Below are 22,803 nucleotides of genomic sequence, written 5' to 3'. Positions count from 1 at the left end.
CTGTGTCCTCCCAGTGCCAGCTGCCCGAAGGGGTGCTCCGTCAGGAATGAAGCCTTCCTCACCACCCGTCACTTCTCGTCCAAAAAAAAGTGGACCAGAGTGCCCATGAGTGCTCCTATGCCTCGGGATGCTGCTCCAGGGATAAAACCAGCAGTGCCAGCTGAAGGACACCCCCAAGCAGAGCAGCCACCATCTCGCAGAGCCTTCACTCTCAAGCAAACTGAGAACCACCACCAAAGAGCACCCGGGACACTCTCCCCACTGCCTCCAGCCCCGGGGATCCCACTGCCTGTCCCTCACTGCCTGCCTGCTGGGGCTTTGGGTGCCACCAACCTCTGTGGGTCCCTCCTGCCCTTCCCATAGAGCAGCACAGTCCTGAAACAGGAGCCAACCCCCCGTGACACTCTGTCAGGAAAAACCTCAACACAAACCCCCCCACCAGCCACCCGTGAGTGACCCGATGAGGTCCAACCCATCCCCTGGGTCCTGCAGCACCAGGGGGGTGCTCTGGGCCCATTTCTTGTCCACCTGTGGCTTCGTTTCCCTCCCTCCTCTCCACCCCCTCCTCCACGGGGCAGGGAGGATGGGGGGGGGTGCCACAGCCACCCCAGCTTTGGAGCAGGGAGCAGGGCAGGGACCAGGCAGTCGTGGGGTTTTCCAGTGCTGGGAATGAGCTGGTACCTTCTGGAAGTGAAGGGGAGCGTGCCAAGGGGGCTGCACCCACCCACCCACCCACCCCATCACTGGTGGTGCCCGAGGGGACAGCCCAGTGGGTGCAGGGTTGGGGACAAGGAGGCAGAGGGGCTGTGGTGACCATTCCCCAGGGAGAGGTAGCGTGAGAGGTGGGGGGTAAGGGGGGGGCTGCCTGCTAGCAAAGGAGAGAGAGGGGACACTGAGGTACATGGTGGCTGCTCAGAAAGATGCCGTGCACTGCTCTGGGGTTGTTGTTTTGTGTGGCAGGCTGTTGCTTTGTTGTTTTTGTTTTTTTTTTTGCTTTTCCTCCTTAAAAATCCTTCTACCTGTTGACGCATCCTTCGGTGGGGAGGGGGCGAGGGGAAGGGAGTTGTGGTGTTGTGGTGGGGAAGGGAGGGGAGGGGGGGGGAGAAGGAGGAGGAGGGGAAAAGAGCGGCTTCTACCCAGAAAAGAAAGGGAAGAGAGTATAAAGAAGTGTCCAGATTGGCTGAAAAAAGCATCCCGACGAAGAGAAGAGAAGAGAAGGAGTCTTCTTGTGTGTGCTGATTGGGTTCACCTCCAGTCTGACTGCTGCGGTGGTAGGAGAGGCCCCCTCCCCCCCTGCCCCCGCCGGGGCCGGCTCAGCCAGGGATGCAATTTGCTGGGAGATCAGTTGGAGGTATCAGAGTGAACGCTGCCAGGGCCTTCTGTGGGGGAGGTCACCGACGACGGGGTAGTAGCGTCTTGCCAACCTCCATTAGCCTGTGGGGAGGGGGACACAGAGGGGTCAGTCACCCAAAGGCACGCCGAGCCCTTCCCGAGACACCCACCCACCCTGGAGTCCCTGCTTCTCCCCAGGCAGGGACAGGGTAAGAGGCAAAGGTGGCCCCTTCCCCTTTCTGGGTCTCTCATCCCATTGTAAATCACTGGGCTCCATCAGTGGGATAATTCTGCTGAAAATGTGGGTTTTCACATATTGCAAGAGCTCATGGAAAGGCTGGTCCTTTAGAAAACATGGATTTCTCCAGAAATCCTGAGCTCTGGTTGTCTGGATTGGTTTGGGTTTCGTTGTTTGGTGTTTTTCACCCTCAAACAGGACTCTTCCCTATACAGAAGGAAGAAAATAGCCAACATCTCACCCCAGAAACCTCACCCTGGGATGTTACGTCAACCAAACAGGCAACGGGTCCCAAGGAAGGGCTGAAGAGTGCCATGTCCCCCAGCATCACTCCATGTCCCATCACCAGGCCCACAGGAAGCCACCAGCACCAAGCTTTGCTGTGGAGAACCCACACTGCCCAGACACCTCTCCTGTGTCTGAAGAAGGCTGTGTGCAGGGATTTGGGCCACCTCCCAACACAAGACCCTTCCCCTCCTCCCTTTGCAGCAAAACCACAAATCAATTCCTGCTGCCCCAGCCTGGCCCTCCACATTCCCTGTCCCCCATCCTCCAGTGACCCCAAGGCCAGACCACAAAGCCAGGTGCCACCACAATATCCTCTCTGAGGGCCCATGCAGCAAAGCAGAGGGGGCTGACTTGCTTTTTCTCCTAAAAACAGCCACAGAGCCAAATTCTCCAGCTTCTCCAGAGCAGAGCTCCAGAGGCAGGAGCTGGCAGTGTGCAGAAGCTGCTCCTCGGTGGCTGCCATCCCCTTCAGAGAGGAGCAGATGTCCCACCCAACCTCCTCTGCTTGCTCTGACATTGATTCAGTGCTGGGCTAATTAATCCTTCCCAACTCCTGCACGAGCTGCAGTCGGTACCTTTGGACATGCCCAGGCTGCCTGTCCCACTGCCTCCAGCACAGGGCATCCATCACTGCCCCCCTTGACTGCCAGGGCTCTGCAGAACCCCCTCCCAAAGTGGGGCGAGGGCAGGAAAAGCCCCTTTGGCCAAGCAATTGTTTGGAAATTGCCAGTGGGCTGTCCCTGCTGCCAACCAGCTCCTGCCTGCTCCAGAGGGAGGAAAGATGGGAGCAAAGAAGCTGTGGGAAGCCTCATTTCGAGGGGTGAAACCACCCTCGCATCAGGACAGGCACAAAGCAGGGAAGACAGAGGTGTGCAAACACCCAGCAGGCAGTGTGTGAGCACGCTCCCTTGGGAAGGGCTTCAGGAAATGGTGAGGAAGACAGGAATGGAGAGGAAGACCTGAGCTTTCCAACCCCTGCTCCGTGCCACCTTGGGTGCAAGGATGAAACCAGACCACGCACAAACAGCAGCACAAACCCCTCCACCTACGGGGACCTCACCGTGCCCACCACCCCCAGCAGCTTCCATCTGCAGCCAGGCCACGACCCCCCCATCCCCGAGCTCCCCGAGATGCAACATCCACCCTGAGATGTCTTGGATGGCTGCAAGAAGCAGCAATTACTGCAGATTATCAGCCCGACAATGACAGGCCACGTAAAGAGAGACACAGAGCCAACTCCACCGCCCCGAGACTGGCATATTCAAGTACACTTAGGACATTAATAGCAATTTACGTGCCATCAGTGAGAGAGAGCCACAATAGCTGTGCTGGCAGCCTCTTATTACCAAGCCTGTTATTTGTTGGAGTTACAAGCTATAATCACAACAGAAACTTTCAAAACCCTTATCTTCCGTGACGCACCAAATCTATTTCAGAGCAGTAATTGCTATGTCACCAGAGAGTTTGCTTCTTAATGCACTCAGATGCCATTTAGTGTTTGCAGGGTCATTACGGGGAGCAGGAGGGGGGAGCACGGAGGGGGCTGCGTGGAGCAGGGCTCCGTCCCTGGCGTGCTCCACTATTTTTAGAGAGGCTTTGGCATGCCAGCCACGCTGGGAAGGAGAGAGAGGGAAAGCATCTTGCACATCTGTGGCTCCTTGACATTTAGCATCCCCCCCAAATTGCTGGGGGGATACTCCAGATGGGGAACCCACGACCTTCGTGTGACCCAGGAGCCTGTGCTGCCCATCACCACCTCGGATGCATCTGGTGGGAAGCCAAGCACTGGAAAAGAAGCCCCAAAGTTGGCTGTGGCTTGGTCATCTTGATGCCACCCTTTGGTATGGACAAGCCCTCCACGAGGAGGCTGGTTCCCCCCATAGGCAGAGGGCATATGCAGGCACCATCCCTACTCATCCCTCCTTTTCCTGGAGCTCACCCCATTACTGCAGGACACATCTCATCACAGCCCGCTGGCCCTGCCTCAAAGCAAGGAGATAAATCCCTTGGGATCTCCCTCAAAGACAAAAGAGGCTTTTGAGGAGGCTTCTGAGCCTCACAAACCCTCTAAGGAGCCCCTGCACAGAGCTGTGACTTCTTCAGGAGGAGCAAAAGCCAAAGACAGCAATGGTTTCCAGGGCGTTTATATCAAAAACTTTGCACTCTGGTGAACTTTAAAAATAGCCCCTCATTTTAGACTTTTAAATGATCTATAAATTTAAACACAGAAATTTTAGCAGGGTTTTTTCCTTTCAAATGACTATAGCTCATTCATTCATGAGCTGATGGGGGGATGAGCGGATGGAACTACAGTAACAGAGCAGTGGAAGGAAGGACAACATTTTGGGTTGGGACCCTCCAGAGGATTATGGCAATGAAGATCCAGTATCTACTGGAACCCACCAGAACCTGGACATAGAATCATAGAATTGGCTGGGTTGGAAGGGACCTCAGAGATCATCAAGTCCAACCCTTGATCCACTCCCACTGCAGTTCCCAGCCCATGGCACTGAGTGCCACATCCAGGCTCTTTTGAAATATCTCCAGGGATGGAGAATCCACCCCTTCCCTGGGCAGCCCATCCCAATGTCTGATCACCCTCTCCCTAAAGAAATTCTTTCTCATGTCCAACCTAAACCTCCCCTGGCACAACTTGAGACCTCTTGTGCCCTCTTGTCTTGCTGAGAGTTGCCTGAGAAAAGAGCCCAACCCCCCCCTGGCTCCAACCTCCTTCCAGGGAGTTGTAGAGAGTGATGAGGTCTCCCCTGAGCCTCCTCTTCTCCAGCCTCAACACCCCCAGCTCCCTCAGCCTCTCCTCATCTAAAACCTTCCCGAGCCTCAGGGACCCCCAGCTGGGTATACACATGGACCCCCCACAAACACAAAGTGTCTAAAGGAACCAAACACTTCACAGAACCTGCTGAGTTGGAAGGGACCCAGCAAGATCATCAAATCCAACTCCTGTCCCTGTGTAGGGCACCCCAAGAACACCCCTCACTGGACAGTGCAAAAGCTTGTTGGAAGGGCTGGATCAGGCTCCAAACATCCCCTCCTCAGGAGGGTGTGAGTAGGGGGGGTCCCTCCTTGCTCTTAGGTCACTCCTGTCTCTACCATCTCTCCACCACCACCACGAGCCTCCCCTTCCTGTGCCAGGACCTGTGGAGGAGGAGGTGGCTGCTCCTGCTCTTCCTCAGCTGTCACCACGGGTCAGAGAGATGGCAAGGGCTGGGACATAGCCCATCACCCTGCTAACCATGCAGAACCAAGCCCAGCCCTTCTCACCCTGTGCTGAGCAGGGAGGGAGGGAAGGCTTTGGGTGGATTCCTGTTCTCAGCTGTCACGACGTGGGCACGTTTAAAAATCCATCCTCCACCAAGGAAGGCAAAACCCCGAGCGTTGTCTCCCCTGCCAAGGTTTGCAGTGGTGGAGCTGGGCAACCTGCTGCTGCCTTCCCAGCCCTGACGGGCTCCAGGGATGACTTAACCTCAGCACGGTGCAGACATCTCTGTGACAGGGCTCCTGCCTGGGTTTCGGCTCATCTCCTCGCAGCAGCTCAGGGGGATGCTGGGGTGACGTGGGGACGGCAGCTTTCTGTGTCACTACCAGCTTTCCTCCACGTCCCACTGCCCTCCCTTGGCATGAACGGGTGCAGGGGAGAGGTGGGGAAGCCCCACCTGCTATGACACAGCCATCCTGCCTGCACTGAGCAGCTCCCCAGGACCCTGCCCACAGCCAACACTTCCCAGAGGGCACCCACACATCAGGGTGGACTAACTGGAGGCCAGGAAAGGACCTGGCTGGATGGGCAGACATTGAGTGGCAATAAAAGCTACAAGCAGGAGCACGCTGCCTGGAATACAGCTGCAGCAATATACCTGGGGACAGAGAGACAACACAGAAGATGCTTCCTAAACCCTCAGCTCTAGACTCCCTACCTTGCTCCCCACACCTGACAGGTTTATGGGGAAACAACCCCCAAGCCCAGGTGGTCACTTTGCCCGCTTGCCACCCTGCCCCTCTCTGAAGAGCATCTATTTTGGGCCAATTTGGGCTCCTGTCCTCCCTGAAAACCCATCTGAGGAGCCACCATCTGCCCCTCTGTGGGAAGCACAGGGGAGACCTCTGCACCCTGCAGCTCTCAGTGCACCAAATCCCAGTGCTGCTCATGGGAACACTGGTTCTCCCATCACCACAGCCTGAGCTACCAGCCCAGCCTTCCTTGTCTAATTCAGCTTTTGAGTTTCCATTACCTATTTCCTCTCCTCTTCCTCATCTCCCCCTCATGATCCCCAGCAGCAATCCTCCCCCTGTACTCTGCCAAATTTTGGCTTAACCCAGCCCACTGTTATTTTCCGAGCCAACTGCAACCACAATCAGCTCAGCCTCTTTCCTTGGGGGTATTTTAATTTATACAAAAGTATCATCTCTTATCATGATCAGCCTGCAATTCATTTACTCTCTGAGTATTAAAAAGCCAGAGAGGGAATACATTCAGCTCACAGAGAAATTAATGCGGAACGATGGGCTCTTTCATGTGGCATTTCCAAGCCCCGTTTTTGCAAGGCCCTTATGTAATGAGACATAATTATCTGCACATGTTCAATTACATTACTTCACAAATCCTCCCTGCCTCTGCCTCCTGACGTCAACCCGCCCGCTGAGCCCCAGCACCCGCAGGAGAGGGGAGCCCAGCACCCCCCGTCCCGCTGCACCCCAGCACCCCCCGTCCCGCTGCACCCCTCTCCCGGTGCCGCCGGTGGCCACTTGCACGCTGACGGTGACACGCAAGGTGACAAACAGCACGAGCCTTGGCCAAGAGAGTGATGGGACTGGACGAAGCACCACGCTTGGGACCACCGACCCACCCGGAGCATCACCGCCTGAGACCGCTTCACCTCCACCTTCTGCCTCCTCGGGGGGGGGGATGGGGACAGGCTGCCACATCCAGGGCCATCCGTCCCCTCCTCCCTGCCACCCTGGACACCACCGCCACACCACCCACTCGGCGCTCCCAGCCTCCTTTTCCAGGCTGCCCTCTTCTCCCAGCTTGCTGTCACCACCGCTGAGATGGCGGACGATTGATCTGAGAAATGCGGTTGGATTGCTGTCCCGAATCTACACTGGGTTCTCCTTGTGTGTGTCTGATCGATTTCCCCCCGTCTGACACAGCTTGTCGCTACCAATTTTCATGCTAGTCAGAACCCGCCAGCGCACCCAAGAACAAGGAGAAGATGCTCTGGAGAACGCCCTCCCCCTCGCCTCACCCCCCAGTAGGGTTGGGCGAGGTTCCCTTGGCTTGGCGCCGGTCGCCTTTGTTGCGTTGCGGCGCTTTGGGTTTGGTTTGTTTTTCTTTCACCCCCCCCCCCCTCCTTTTCTTTGCTCCCCTTCTTTGCCCCCCTCCTTCCTTGCTGCCTCCAACCCCTCCGGGATGTGGGGTAGGGACGGGTTATTTTTAGGTGGCTGCTCCGGGATGGTGCCGTTGGCCAACACCTCTGGAGCGGGGCGTTGGCGGTGCCGTTCCCCGGCGCGGTGACGGGAGGTGTCACCTGTTTAGCAGCTCCTCTGGGCCCAGCGCGTGTGGCCGCAGGTGCTGGGGGGATGCTGATGGGCTCTGACAGTCCGAGACGCCAGCTGCCTGCACACAGCCTGCCCCGTCGCCACTTTTTTTGTGGGCAAAGCTCTGCCTTTGGCGTGACCGATACAGAAGCAATAAACTAGGTGACCGTAAAAGGAAAGACAAGTCCTACTAAGTGGCATTCCGAGCCCTATGGCTTTGAAATAATTGGTAGTGAGAGAAGAAAAATGAAAAAAAAAAAAAAAAAAAAAAAAAAGGAAATAAAATAAAACAAGAACCCCAGCCTATTTTTTTTGTTGTTGTTTTTTTTCTTACACTGATGCCCTGCGGACTATACATCTGACTTGCTGCGAGTCCATCACTGTATCCTCCTGTCTGGCTGATAACATGGCGAAGGGTATCCACCTAAACAGACCAACAACAACAGAAAACACAAATTAGAGTGAATGAAAGGTTAACGGGCAAAGCTGTTTTGTTTCATTTTGGTAAGATAAAACCAAACCAACAGTAGTAATAACAGCGTTAATAAAAATAAAGGTATATATGTTTAAAGAGGGGTAAAAGGGAATTGCAGTGGGTCTTGTGGTGAGACAAGCCAGAAGACCTCTCCTTCCTCCCTTGCCACCCCCCTGCCTGCCCCGTCACACGCTCCTTGGGTCTCAAGTCCTTTGACAAAAAGAGGGAAGAGGGGGGGCAGCATGGGAAGCGTGGGGTGGGACCTCCTGGAGTGCCCTGCTGCAGCTGGCTCCAACACTGTGCTCGAGGACCCACGGTCCTACCCTGACCCCCTGAACCCTTCAGCCCCAAGCTCACAGCAGTGGAAGGAGATCCTCAAAGACAGCGTCTTCATGTTGGAGGGCCCAGGAAGGGAACATACCTACCACAGCAAGGGCACGGGCAGCTCTCTCCGGGTGCCCCCTTCCTCTCCCTCCACTCCCCCCATGCCCAGCCCCGTTGGTGAGGAGCACAGGGAGCACCTCTGCTCGCCCAGGGATGCACAGGTTTGCTCTGTGTCCAGCACTGCCAGGACAGCAACCTCGGCTTTAGAGAGCTCTCCTTGCCCAATGCAGAAGTGTCAGAGTGGCTGTCATCTCCCAACACAGTACGGAGCCTTAGGCACCAGAGAATGGACTCGTGGCACATCTGGACAGCGGATGGGAGGTGGGAGATCTGAGTGAGTTTCTGGCTATTTTAAGTTCTTTCTTTTTTTTCCCCCAAAGCACGGGCTAATGTTTCATAACGCTGCTCCAAGCTCCCTCGCTGTGTCTTCCTGGTGTGTACATGGGTGGTGTGAGTGCCTCTGCTTTGGGGAGGTGGCGAGATGGGGAGGGGTGGCTTTTAATTTAAAAAAATAAAATAAATCTAGTTGTGTGTTTGAGCGCTTCTTGCCTTTCAGCAGACACCTGGTTTGGCACCAAAGGAGTAAGTGGAAGCCTTGTGAAACGAGACACCGGTCCAAACATCTGGCCCCTTCCCTTGGAAGAATAAAGCAAACAGAACCTAAACCTCAGCTGCTTTCGTTTGAGTTCATGCCTGTTCTCCTAAGCCTCCTCTCCTCCTAGTACGACTGTCAAGCCAGAGCCAAATGCATTCACAAAGTGTGGGCAAGTCTCCTCAAGACCATGGTTGTTGGTTTGGTTGGGTGTTTGGTTTTGGTTTCTTTTGGATTGATTTTTTTTTTTTGGGTCTTTTTTTTTTTTTTTTTTTTTTTGGTGGTTGCCGCTGTTGCTTTTTTTTTGGTCGGTCGGTTGTTTTTTTATTTTTTTCAGTTTGGTTTGCCTTTTTCAAGTGTTGGTTGTTTCGTTTGTGCTGGTTGAGATTTGCTCTTTTGGGACGGGAGGGAGAAGTGCCAATAGAACCAAAGGCTCCTCCAACACTAATGCATTCACTGGCAGTACATCGGATGGGTCCCTACCTGTGACTGCACGTTGGCTCCAACCTGGGCCCCTTGGTAAGAATCCCCATTGAGAGACTGCACGCTCATGAACAAATCTCCAGAGTTTGACATGTTAAAAGAACTGGAAGAACCTGGAAAGGAAAGAGTGAGGCACCTGAATCACAGAAAGGAAAAAGATCCACCCCATGACTCTCAGCCAAGAGGAAGGAACAACATGCAAAGCAAACCACAAAAACATAACACAGTCAGGTTAGTAGTATGAAGAACAGAGCAAGCAAAAAAAAAAAAAAAAAAAAAAAAAAAGCACTCTTGAGGTTATTCAAAGCCACATGTTGTTACAGCTCAATGCCAAGAACATTCTTCAGCAGCTCCTCAGCTGGAGGAAGGAAGGATTCTTCATGCTCTCGATCAGGACAAACAAAAGGCAGACTGGAAGGCTCAGTCAGACAGCCCTTTCCCTTCACTGCAGGGCATCAAAATCCTTCAGGCAGCTTTGAAAATCTCAGTTGTTGAAAGTGTCCACTGTGCTGGAGACCAGGATTACCCAACAACCGAGCAAGAGCAGAAGCTGTGGCCCACACCACGGGGGTTCCTGAGAAGGTCAGGGCAGGGGGGGTGAGCACATCCAGACACCATCCAGTCCCAGGGCTGGAGCTCTGCTGAGCCACGGGGAGCTCTGCAAGGGAGTGGTGTGTGGGGTTTGCCTTTGGGACACGAGGAGCCCAGCCCTGGTGGGAAGTGCCAGCAGCAAAGGCTCACAAAAACGTGAAGGTACCGGGGTTAGACTCCCAGTACCCAACACACTGGGAAGTGTTTTTCATTGTGATGGGCTATGAGAAGGGTGACACGGCCCAGCTGCACCAGGAGGACCAGCTCTGTAAGCAAATTCCCCACTGCATGCACCAGTCACCAACGTTACACTGAAAAATGGTAACGGGCAAGACAACTGGGTGGGATCAGGAAAAAAAAAAAAAAAAAAAAAGATAAATTAAAAGGAGAAAAAAAAAAAACCCAAACAATCCTGACTTTGCAGAAACAAGGCCTTCTGCTTCCAGCTTCAAGATATCTGAGCACCTCCTCAACTACTGAACGGGAGAAACAAACCCATCACACGACTGGAAGGTGAGGGAGGAGGTAAGGGGGTTAAAAAATAAACAAAAAGGTTTTATGGGATTATTTCAGAACTTATCGTGCAGATCAGCGCGTTAAGTGTGAGACAGCTGAACGTGCAAGGTTTGGTTATAAACGTGACGTTAGCCTTGGAAAGGAGAGACTTCAGGGGCCCAGGTCAGCTACACTTTCAGCTCCAACCCCAAATACACTCTTGTCATCTCCACTTCAGACTTTGAAGACTGGCAACCACAGTCCTGGTGGAGTTGCCCAACTATGGCTCATGCATACGCTCTGAGGAAAGGCCTGGCGGTTCCTCTTCCCTTTGCTGCAGAGGGAAGAAACACTCTGGACAGACCCCAGCTTTGCCCTGGAACTGGACCAAGGAGCATCCCCTGAAGCAAGCCACCCCAAGAAAGATGACGGAGCTGGTGGGAGGCCTATGCTGGAGACTTCACGTTCACTAAACCCTCTGTAGCTCTCTGGCTCTTTTGTCAGGTGCTGGCAATCCTCAGAATTAAAGGAAAGCAGAAACATCACTGCTAATACAATGCCCAAGACAACTGAGAGCTTCATCTTGAGCACAGTGAGCCTTGGATCAGGACCCTCCCGCCAGTGCCTGAAAAGAGCAGAGCCAGGAATAGTTCATTGCTCACTGCCAGCCCTGCCCAGCCTTGTTCCAGAGAGCAATCCCACAGTCCTGAGAAAAAATAACCTGGAGTAGTCAGCAGGCAGCTGTAACCATCACCTGCTCAGCTGAAAGAGGGCTCCTGGCACTCCCTGACCTCTCCCAGGTTACTTGCTATTTTAAAGGCAAAAAACCCTAGGGAAATGAGCTGGTGGACTCAGGAGAGCCCACCCTGACACTGCTCATCTTCATGATGGGCACTTCTCACATACCCAAAAGTGCTTCCCACTGAGTTTCCTGAAGGGTGGATTTGTCCCCTGGCATGAAAGGACAGGGCAGCAACACAGCTTCAAACCCCTGCAGTGGCTGAGAACCAAAGGACTTTGCAGCTACTGCTCACAAGAAGCACAGAATATTCTCCTGTTCTTTTAAGGCGAGCAGGAACCTTTGAAGTCACACAAATAATCAGTGGCAGAGCTCAGAAGAGGACATGGGAATCCCTGAGCCCCTGACAGGACACCACTACTGCTCTGCCCCTAGCAGAGAAACATTTCATCCCACCTTCTCCTGACAGAAGAAAATTATAACAATGATAACAAATAAAAATGTCATCATCTTAACCGGTATTTTATTAAAACTTAACAAACCTGGTGATAAACCTGAGACTGCGAGGGAAGAAGTAAAAATAAACCAACAGTCACAAAGTTTGCTTCAGAAAGCATGCAGGTATCCTAGGCATCATGAGGAGCACTGGAGATGTCACTTCCAAGACACACACTGCTACTGGCACAGGGTATTTTCACAATCCGTGTGCAGATCTACATGGTAAATGTGTTTTGTTGCTGCAGTGGATGCAAAGATAAATATGCACATCCCAATGGCCTTGCATGTCCAATGGATGTGTTTGTATCAGAAATATAAGTGCAGAGAGCCCTCTGTGCTGCCTCTGCTGCTCCAGCATTCTGCTGCCTTCCTACTGGCCACGGATGACCCAAAAGTCTCAGATGGCCAAAATCAGGATGGCCAAAACGTCTCAGAGACATGGCTGAAGGGACTGATAAATTGGGGTGGAAGGGGGCAGGAACCTGAAGAGTCCTGAAAGTTAAGACTCTGGTATCCAGAGACAAGATCCAGGAATGGAAGTGAAATCCTTTCACCATCACACATCCAACCTGTCCCTCTGAAAGGCTCCACTGGGAGCACACCAAAGGTTTTCAGTTGTTGTAATTTGAGCTGGGGCTCTTCAAGAACTGAGAGGGAACAACTGCTTTTGAGCCAGTGAATCCAGGAGGGAAGGAAGGGCTCTTGTCCTGCCATGGAAGTCCCTTGATGTCATTTTGTGTAGACAAATGAACCAAAACAAACAAACCAAACAAAAAACAAAACAAACCCAGAAAAACCCAACACTTTCCAAGAACTGTAGCAATGTGAAACAGTGGTTAATCTTCAGCTAATCTCATCAACCTCAGGACACATCACTGCTATTCCCTTGTGATGAGTTTCTACCAAGGCAACAGCAGCTTTACAAAGAGCAGTGGAAAAGCTGGAACAAGTTTTGGGGCTGAGATCTTGTCCCTGGAGGAAAGTGTACATCAGAACAATGCCTGCAGAGATAGCTTTTCCACCCCTGGATTTACTGCTAAGTAAAATCAACTTCTGCTTTGCCTCCAGTTAAAAATCCTCACAAATTTGACTGCTGGTTTTTTCTTGTACCTCTTCTCCAGCTCTTCAGGATGCTTCTTCTCCAGCATCTCTAATAACTTCCCTAATGCTTTCATAGTCTCCACTTCCACCTCACATTTTCCAGGACCTCTAACAAGTCCTTTTCTCTAAAGCATCTGATCATTCAAATGGCATCTCTGAACAGCTTCTGTGATGAAGCAGGATCCTCCCCAGTGCTACACTCTGGAGCAGTGATTGCCACAAATGGAGAAAGGCAGAGAAGATACAACAGTCAGGCTTGTGCCTCATGAAATACCTTTCCAGACAGCACAATCCCCTCCATTAGTGGCTCAGCAAGATGATTTTTACAAAAGGGTGAACAGGAAAAAAAAACAAAACAAAACAAAAAGAAGAAACCAAACCAGCTCAGGATGATTTTGGCTGCTCTGCATGGAAGATTTCACTGGATGTCATCACCTGTGTGTGGCCCTTGAGGTTGCTCTGGTTGGCAAAAGGGTCTGTCCACATAAAACAGCTTTCATTTGCCATGTGGTTTCTGTGCTGAGATTGTCCAGGCAATCAAAGTGAGGATGGGGAGTTGTTAGCCCAAATGAGCCAGACTTCTCAGCTTATTTGAACATCTGGCTGATAAAGCCCAAGTGCGTGTATTCAGGATGAAAAGGTGTTTGACATTCAGGCCTGGGTGACTGAGGATGGGGACCCAGCTCTGAACGTGCCAGATGGCCAGACAGATGCAAGCCTTGCCCTTGTCAATGTGTGGCCAATCTCTTTGACTGACTGGAGCCATTCACCAATCTCCAGTAACGTGGGCATCAGTGCAGGGAACAGATGGGTCTGCGTAGCCACAGCAGAAATGAATTTAGCTCCTGTACCAGGTTCCAGTTCCACCTCCTCTTCCAACATCACGGCCCTCCCGGGACTACATTTCTGGTCACTTCTTTCTCATGACCTGTCCTCTGCCTACTCTCTTGCTTTCCACATGCCCTACAATGTATTTAAACCAGGAAGCCCTAAGAATTCCCTGCAACTCCAACTTTTTTTTTTTTTTTTTTCAGGCTCCTTCCTCACCAAAGTCTCAGCCAACGATTTCCTGGAAACAGGAAAAAGCCCATGGTATAAAAGAAGAGGAATCATCTTAGCTCATCACCTCTTCATCCACTTTGAAGTTCCTCCCAGGGCAATTCAAAGTATCTGGATGGCTCCTGGCCCTTGGAACCATCCTCCAAACCTTTCATAAACAGCTGTTTCAGACCTGGTGTGTGCCTTCTTGTTGTTAGCCCCCCCTGGACACCCTGAAGCAGGGGAAGTCACCCAATTTCTGGTATCCTCAGGACATCCTTTGCCCCACAGTCTGACAATGCAGGGTTTCCATCCACATCTCTCTAGCTGGGGACATCTCAACCTGGGATGCCACTGTTGGAGATAAAATCCTGAGGTCCTTCCAGCTGTCTTCTGGATAGGAAGATATCCTTGTAGGAAAGGACTACAGGGACATCCAAACCCACTGTCTCTGCAAGCTGACCCAGAGACTGCAGTGGTGCTGACCATGGGGCTTCCCCTCTGCTCTGCCACCCTGGGTCAGGGCAGAAACATTTTGTTTCTAGCAGAAGGATCTCGATGACCCCCAAGCCCCCCTCACATTTAGATGCTGTGCTTTAGCTCTGCTGCCACAAGAGGGGTGTGAGAAGAGCTCAGTGTTTCTGGGGTGCAGACAAGTGAGTTGGGAAGAAGACCCAGGAGCTCTTATGTGTTAATAACAAGACTGTTTGTCCTTCCTGGAGAGCACAGTGTTATCCAGGGATTATCTTGGCTGTTCACTGCAGGGTAGCAGTCAATTCATCTTTGAAACAGCCACGTTGCTGCCTGTGGGGAAGGCAAAGAACCAGAGCACACTTTAAACTGGGCTGGCACTGGGGAAATGCCTATCCCAGGACATGTGGGCCAGATCCAAACCCTTGTAGGCAGCTTGAAACTCCTCCCTTGCCACTGGGACCTTTGGATCCAAGTCCCATTGAAGAAAGGGGACAAGAAGGAACGCTGTGGCTCCTTGGGTCCACTGACAGCATCACAGGCAGCAGGTCCCTCCCTCAGCACAGACAACTCTGCTTCCTAACCCCCAGCCTTTTCTCCAGGGGCTTTTTAGCACCCAGGGGCTCTACCTGAGCAGGTGTTCTGAGGGAGCTGTTTGGAAAGGATGACATTTTTAAAAACTTCAGCAGTTATAACAAGGGAAGGAAAAGAAAAAAGAATCCCAAAATAAAAGAATGAAACAAAAGTCCTCCAAACCATCTGTCCCTGAAGAACACTCTGAGCACCTCATCTGACCCTCCAGATCTGGGGGTGCTTCTGGGGTGCAACTCCCCTGCTCCCTGTCCCAGGCAGGGCTGCACTCACTACAGAAGCTTGTCCTGATGCCCACCACCATTTCCATGGTGAACTACTCACTGGTGGGCTACTTAACATCCAGCTTCTCCTCCTGCCCACCATCCCCTTTGCTCCCCCACCATTTTTGCTCTCTCAATAGCACACCTGACAGCAGCATCACACCCTAGTGAAACACTGGCACATCCCCACTCTCCCTCCCACCCCTAAAAAGAAAACAGGCACACACAGACATTTGCATGGATAATGTTCACTTTTTTCCCTGCTTTTAAACAAATCCCAACTTTCCATCCTTCATGCCATGTGGGAGTGGAGCACAACCAGCTGTGGGTTTCGGGTTGGCTGTACCACACCTGAACTAAACATCTTCCTCAAAGCAGAGGAGTTGAAATCTGGGCAAAGTGCTCTGTGCCTTTGACCCTCAAAACAAACAGATGGAAATAACAAATGAGCAAGGAAACGAGGAAAGGGAACCCAGGGATTGCCCTGGATTGGGCTGACATAAAGGAAAAGTCAACTTCACAATGGGCACACTGGTGGAGGTGATCCAGACACTGTCATGTGAACAACCAAAGGTAACCACAACAGAAAGAAAACCAAAGGATAAGAATTGACCCAAGACAACCAAAATGGCATGAATTAGGACATCCCAGAAATGCTGGGTTATTGGGGCCACTCGTGCCTCCAGCCCCAGTGAAACAGAACCATTATGCAAGGACTTTTTTTTAAGATTTTCTTTTTCCTCCCTCCCACCCCCAGGTGTAAGCAATTCCAGCAATCTTTTCCCAGATAATTTTTCAAGTTTTGTGTTTACCAACCCTGTATATAAGCCCCAACATGGCACCATTAGTCACAAGTTTAGATCATGTCACTTTTCCAAGAAAAAATTGAGCACGGAAGGGGAAGAGGAAAGAAAAAAAAAAGGAGAAAAGAGAGGGGAAAAAAATACAAAGAAAACTAAAGTACCCCCCCAAAACAACCTCAAAACCAAACCCATCTCTTTTTTTTTATTTTTAAAGACCACAAAGGTGAGCCAACCAAAATCATAAAATAAAAATAGAATTAACTGAAAGGAGAAAACCAGAGACAGATTAGAGGGAGGGGGAGAACCAACAAAAAAACCCAAAACCAAACACTAATGACCCAAAATAAAATAAAAACAAAAACTAACCAGCTGAATTGGGAGTTGAGGGTGAGTTAGCCTGGCTTCCATGGGCTGACACATTGGTAGCCGTGACAGCCGTTTTGGCAGCATAAATATTGGCTTCCTCTTGAAATTTACCTATGTTCTTCTTGTACCGGATTCTCTTATTTCCAAACCAGTTTGATACCTGGAGTGAGTTGGAAGAGAAGACAAAGACATTAATGGTTCAGCCCTGGTGAGTGGGGCTGGGTGAGGAAGGTGGATTAGTGCATGTTCTTTCCCCCCCGCATCCTCCCCGTTTTCCCAGCCATGGAAGGAAGCTCCTTCAACCCACAAATATCACATCAAGCCCAGGAAAAGTGGTGGGACCCTCCTTGAGGCTCCTGTGGATGCTTCTGGTTCCTCTCTGGATGGGACGTCCACTAAAGGGATGCTCCACAGAAGCCATTAGACCTACCCAACAAAAATGTCAGATGGGTTAAAAAAACCCTGAGAAAGTCAAATGACTGAGAAAAGTCAAATTGGGCAATCTGTAAATGTGCCATTTTGGAACTTTTCATTTTCCTCCTCTTCCAGTCCCTTTGACAGGGACAGATGCCCCTTCTCCTCCCTCTGGAGAAGCCAGGGTGACTTTCAGGGTAAGCACCTGATGAATTTATTTGGGCCTGGCTGTCAAAAGTTGTCTTGATGTGACTGAAGCTTTTGATCCACCTGAGTGGTATCAGTGCAAGAGGCCAGAACTGGGTGTTCTCCATCCAGCTGAGCTCAGCTTTGTGAGGTTTAACATACAGCAGGACCTCCAGGGGAAGGATGGAGAGGCAGTAAGGGGTCATCCTAAGACCTATTTTTGGTTCCAGGGAAGAAGCAAGTCCTTTGGCAAGGGGGAGGAGATGTTTCCATCCTGTTTGCCCAGAGACCACCATGGCTGTGCCATGTCCAAGCACCTAGAAGTGTGCTGAATGAGGGCAGTGGACTTTTTTTTTTTCCCCCCAAAGAATAAAAGAAACAGGATTCTTTGGTGGGGTGGCTGAAAATGCTGCACCAGATCTGAAGGCAGAATGAAATGGTGCAGCTCTGCTCACACCAGTCCTGGGGAAAGGTGTTTCCCTGTCCCTGCAGCAGCACAATGCAGGAACCTCAGGAAGTCCCAGGGAGAGGGACAAGCAGGTGATCTGAGCAGGCTACCAGGTAATATCCTTGGATCAGTAGTAGGAAGACTCAAAGGAAACATTGCTGGGACAGTACGCCAGGTGTCTGGAAAAATACCCCAAGGTTTGCATGTCAGAGGTTCAGCAGAGTGAAAAGAAACTCCAAAGTCTGTGAAATCTGGCTGTGATACCCAGGAAGAGCTGCTTCCCCCAGGACCCACTGAGAACTCAGTGTTCACAGACCCCCACTCAGTGCCCAGCTGATCATCAGCTTCTTCACTGGGGAGCACTGTGTCATGGCAAACAACTTCAGGGAAGACATGGGAAATATTCAGCCTAGAGAAAAAAAGGAAAGAAGAGACTCTCAGGAGGCAAAAGGCAGTAACTCAGATCAGCACCCAACCCAGGTGTGGGAGAGAACACTTGGGTGGCACCAGGCACAGGCACTGCTTGCAAGGAGCTCCAATTCTACTTCTTGATCCAGTTTTCTCATTCATGACAATGTACTCCTTCAGGATCTTCCCACTTAGCTATCCTTCTACAACAGGATCCATGTGCTGGAGCCAGTGGGCAAACTCTGAGGGCGACAGGACAAGAAGCCAGGAAAAATGGCCACCACAATCCAGCTTCAACTTAAAAGGTGTGAAGTCAAGAACCTGCCTATCCCGGTCAGCCCTTGAGTTCAGATGAACTCTGCTCATTACTTGCACAAAGTGATGCTGCCTCATGTTCCAAATCAGCCTCAGGAAAAGCTGAGACCTGGCTGTGTGTTTGCTTCTGCCTTCTTTGGTTGGAGAAGGGAAGGAGATCCTGGAGACAGGGATGATGCAGCCTGGCCAAAAGTATCCTGAGCACAGCATTTCTCCTGGGCATTTTCTTTGTGCAAGAGAGAAGTTGTAAGTGTGAACAGATGAATTAAAAGTGAGAGAGGAAGCATCAGGACAGCTGTAGTTTTACTTAACAATATGTGCTGTCTCTCATAGGTAACTCTGGGCAGAATCAACACTTGGATCCTTCAGCCCAGGGGATGCCACTGGAGTGGCTCAGCGGGTGTTCAGCATGGTGATGACACCTTCCCTTGGCTGCTGCTGCTCCTGCTGAAGGCAGACATGCTCTCACAAGGACACCAGATGCTACTGCTGTCTTCAGTTTGCTCAAGCAATCAGCAGGCATGTGCCTGGGAAGTGGCCCAAGACGGGGAACACAAAGGGAGTTTAGAGGAAGTGCTATGCTCATATGAGGACAAGGATACCACAGGCCATACAGATGCTTGCTCCGTGCAGCTTGCTCCAAAAAGCAGAAGAAAAAAAGAAGGGCAGGCCCGAGCAACGTAGGGTTGAACACTTCCAAGGACTGAGTGCACTCCTCACAAACCCCAGCAGATCCCAGGTCAAAGCTACAGACTCCAGGAATTACGTGTCTGCCTTGAATGTACGGAAATAATTCAGTTTGTCTTTATTGACCACCTTTCTGTGAGGGGTAAGCAAGTCAGGGAGATGTCATGTTCTGCAGCATGGAAGTAATGACAGAGAGCAATGACCCTGAGGAAGCCCACCCTCCTGGAGCAGGAACTATAACCATCAGCTCACCTGAACCACACTCTGCCCCCCAGGACCTTGTCCTTCCTACCTTATTGAGCAAAATCTGCACAACTCTTCCTATTGCCTTCAAATCCCTTGGCTTGCAGAATGGACTTTCAGCTCAAATGAGTCCTTACAAGCCAGCTCAGTGCTGGTTCCCCGAGGAGAAGACTTTGCCTTTCTGGGTCAAGCCACATCCTTTCTGTGTCATTAAAACCTTGGCTGCACACACAGCCATCACTCCCTGAAGTCTTCATCCCTTTCAAACCCTCTCCCAAACTCTCTTTTTCCAACTTTGGCTTCAATCTGCAAGTCTGCTGTCTGCTCTCCCATCCCCTCATTTAGTAATGAAATGTTCCACAGGGGGACACGACTGACTTGACTGATGTCTGGAACCTGGCTAAGGTTTAGCAGCTGCATTTTCTGTGTTCCTGGGGCCTCTCACCTGTGAGACTGTGATGCCACATTTCTTGGCTAGCTCTTCTTTGGCTTCCTCACTGGGGTAAGGGTTGCTGAGATGGGAATAGAAATACTCATTCAGGATTTCCGTGGCCTGCTTGTTGAAGTTTCGTCTCTTCCGCCTTAGCATGAAGAAAGAGGGGAAAACAGAAGGAAAAACAGAAGGGAATCAGTGCCAGGGAACCAGGAACTGGAATGTCATTTTAGGTACTCTGACTTTCTCCATTTCCCTCCCTCCTTCCCACGTTCCTGGGAGCACAGAGTATCATAGAGTCATTGCCAGGAAGCTTCTCATCTGTGCCTTGCTGGTGACTTCTCTCTCAGCATCTTCCAAAATAATTTAAGTCTCCTTCTCAAATTATCACTCTGGCTCACAGACAAGTCCTAAAGCCAAGGCATCACTGCTGCTCTGCAAAGCCCCACGCTGAGAAAGCAGTGGCAGACACAGGCTTGAAGTTTGATGTATTTGCAGCTGGGTACTATCTGCCTCCTACCTCTTCCCTTACCCCCCTGGGAGCAGCTGCCTCTCCTCTCCTCCCCACCCCAGCCCAAAACCCAAGCCACAGCTTGCATGCAGCCAGCTGGGGAAGTGAAATAATTCTGCAGCAAACTGGAAATCTGGGACAATGGAAACTGAAGGAAAAAACCAGGAACCTAGAGGGGACAGGACAGGCTGGAGGAGCTGAAGAGCAAATTTTCACCAGAGAGGTTTGCTGGAATATGCCACAGAATCTTCTTCTGCTGGAGCAAAACCAGCAGGTGGAACTCTTCAGGTACAGCTGGAACGCTCCCTGACCCCCAGGTTGGATGTCTCCAACTACTGCCCACTGCCTGCAGAGCCACAGCTAAGGGGAAGGAGGATAAAACAGTCCCTGCAGCTCCAAGAAACACTCTCCCTGCAGCCAGGCAGGGATTTCCTCCAGAACCTCAAACCCCCTGGAACACCACCAGACAGGGGGGGAGGAGGAAATCCCAGGGAACTCACCGTGCATCCAGAAACCGGGAGCGCAGGATCATGACGGCTTCACAGGTGCTTTGCTTCAGCTGCATCTGGATGGAGCTGAACTTGCGGTGGATGATGCTCACCATCCGCTCGATCTCCTTGGGAGAGATGGGTCTGGTCCGGCTCTGCTCACGCAGCAGGTTCATCACGTGGGTGGTGAATTCGTTGCACGCCTGGGATGGCAAGAAAAGCAAAAGAAACCCCAGGATGGGAAGGTCATTCGGTGGCGTCACGGAGAGCACAAGGGAAGTGCTGGTGAGGAAGGAGAAGCCACTGGAGGCCTCAAGGGTTGGGGCTTTTTGGTAAAGTGTGATGGTTCTTGGGGGGAAGTCAAGTTCTCCTCCTCTGCCAAACATAAGAGGCTCTGACAAAACATGTTGAGAAAGGCAGGAGACAATTTCTTTGCTCTTGGGGATCATGGGTGGAGCTGGGGCAGGTGAAGCCCTAGGACTCCTGTAAAGAGTGAAGAACTCACAGCCAGTGTTTTTCTGGATGGGACTGGAGGAGCCAGAGATTTATCTAAGGACCACGAACCTTTTGACCTGCTGTCCTTCCCCCCACCACCCCAGCTGGACACCAGCACCCGTGTCCTGCAGAGCCCCTGGTGCTTCACAGGAGCAGCTCCCAGAGACAGGGCACTACTCTGTGCTCTTACCACGTCTGATCAGAAGTAAATAATGATGATTAAACCTGAGCGAGTCAGGAGCACTGACAAGTAAGGGTAAGCAGGTAATAATCCCAATTAGTTTGCTGCTGGCACAGCAGTGTCTGGCTGCTGCCATGCTGGGAGGACAGGGCAGTGAGAGGAGGCAGGGTGAGATGGGAGGGAGGGATTTCTGGATGAAGGCCACTGCATTGCCCTCTCCTCCATCCCCATGAGCACCTCAGGGGCACGACAGGATTCTCCAGCTCCCAGAACCAGGCTGGGATCCAAGCACTGAAACCCAGGTTGAGAGCAGCACTCGGACACTGATGGCTGAAAAAGCTGTGGGTGCTCCTGGGACACAGGCAGCTGCTCTGGGGACAGTGATGGGGACACTGGGAAGAAGGAGCTAGCAGGGAAAATGACCCTGGTTTTGTGGCCTGGCAGCATAGGCTTTACTCACTATCTTCCACCTCATCATTCCAAGCTTCTTCCCCTCTAATCATTATCCCCAGGGCCGGCCCACGACTGGTCCAGGAGGTGCCGAATCCCCTCCCATGGCTCAGACCCCAGAGGGAGATGTTCCCAAGGACAACTGAGCCCCTCCAATTGCCCATCACCAGCTGACAGCTCCCACCTCCCGGGGTGAGCTACCCGAGCTCCCAGCCAGCCTCCTCTCTGCTCCCAGACGCCTGAGCAATTCCAGCTCCTCTCCTCTTGGCGTGAAATAAAGAGCATTAAAGACAAAATTGCCGGCGAGCGCTGTCACAGCAGCAGCCAGACACCACGAGAAGCCACGCTGCCCAAACAACCAAGAATGGGACTGGAGAGAGGGGGGGGTGGAAGCTGAGAACCCCCCAGCCCTGGTTTTGCAGGGTCACCAGAGGTGACACCAGACGTGTGGCCTGGCACGGCCATTCCCAAGCCAACTCCCTGGGAAACACAGCCCTCTGGGTGGGATGCAAGAAGGAAAAGAGGTGGTGGCCCCTCACACCCCACGGGACTGGGGTAGAGGATTGTGTCTCCTGGGTCTGGCTGTGGGGAGCAGAAATGATGCAGAAACAAAACCATAAAACAACCCAGCTCCCCCCCTAAAGGGGAGGAAGGAGCAGAAGGTCCTTCCCTGAAGCCAGTCCCTTGCTGTGTCCTTGGAGAAGGGTCCCTGCTGGCTCTGCCCTTCATGGTGTCTCCTCAGGCTTGGGTGACAGAGGACAAGAGGTTCTCTCTCCCCCTTTTCAGCTGAAAGATCAGCCCTGATGTGCTCTCCAGTCCCACCCGTGTGGCAGACCTGAGGCTCTCACACCACCCCATATCCCCTGCTCTGAGGGACTGAAAGGGTTGAGAAGAGCCAACAAAGGTCACCTCTCCAACCTGCTCCCTGTGCCCTGCCATCCCTCTTCCTCTGATGTCCTGGCAAATGCCTTTCATGGTGTCACCACGCTTGGCTTCTCCAACACCAGAGTTCTCCCTGCCCACCCTGACTCCAGCTCCAACCCAGGGGCACCCATCTAAGGTACCTTCACACCACTCCTGGATGCAGGGCTGGAGATGCCAACCAACAACCTCAGCTTGGTCAGCGTGGCACCTGAAGGGGCAAGATGTCCCCCCAGCCCCACCATACAACCAGTTAGCCAAATAAATTGGGAACCAGGCTGACTTGCCCATAGAGACCCTGGCAGCTGCTTACAGCCCT

The 22,803-nt window shown here is 51.9% G+C and overlaps 1 protein-coding gene across 3 annotated transcripts in view; it reads right to left on the bottom strand.

Annotated features, from left to right (window-relative positions):
* The window catches only part of PBX1 (PBX homeobox 1), a 124,554-nt gene that overhangs the window by 1,515 nt on the left and 100,236 nt on the right, over window positions 1-22,803 (bottom strand). For 2 of the 3 annotated variants that reach the window (XM_071751387.1, XM_071751388.1), the window contains 6 exons: window positions 20,450-20,640; window positions 19,451-19,586; window positions 16,305-16,464; window positions 9,349-9,461; window positions 7,749-7,838; window positions 1-1,434 (listed from right to left, as the gene is read on the bottom strand). The exon at window positions 1-1,434 is cut by the window's left edge and continues 1,515 nt beyond it. In XM_071751387.1, the coding sequence (XP_071607488.1) occupies window positions 1,342-1,434; window positions 7,749-7,838; window positions 9,349-9,461; window positions 16,305-16,464; window positions 19,451-19,586; window positions 20,450-20,640 (783 nt within the window). In that variant the 3' untranslated portion in view covers window positions 1-1,341. The remainder of the gene's footprint in view (window positions 1,435-7,748; window positions 7,839-9,348; window positions 9,462-16,304; window positions 16,465-19,450; window positions 19,587-20,449; window positions 20,641-22,803) is intronic. The other variant, XM_071751389.1, reaches the window with a different exon arrangement.

This window comes from Heliangelus exortis, chromosome 8, assembly GCF_036169615.1.
Source record: "Heliangelus exortis chromosome 8, bHelExo1.hap1, whole genome shotgun sequence".
NCBI lineage: Eukaryota > Metazoa > Chordata > Aves > Apodiformes > Trochilidae > Heliangelus > Heliangelus exortis.
Note: the sequence above shows the minus strand (reverse complement) of the source record. Positions and strands in the feature narration are given on the sequence as shown.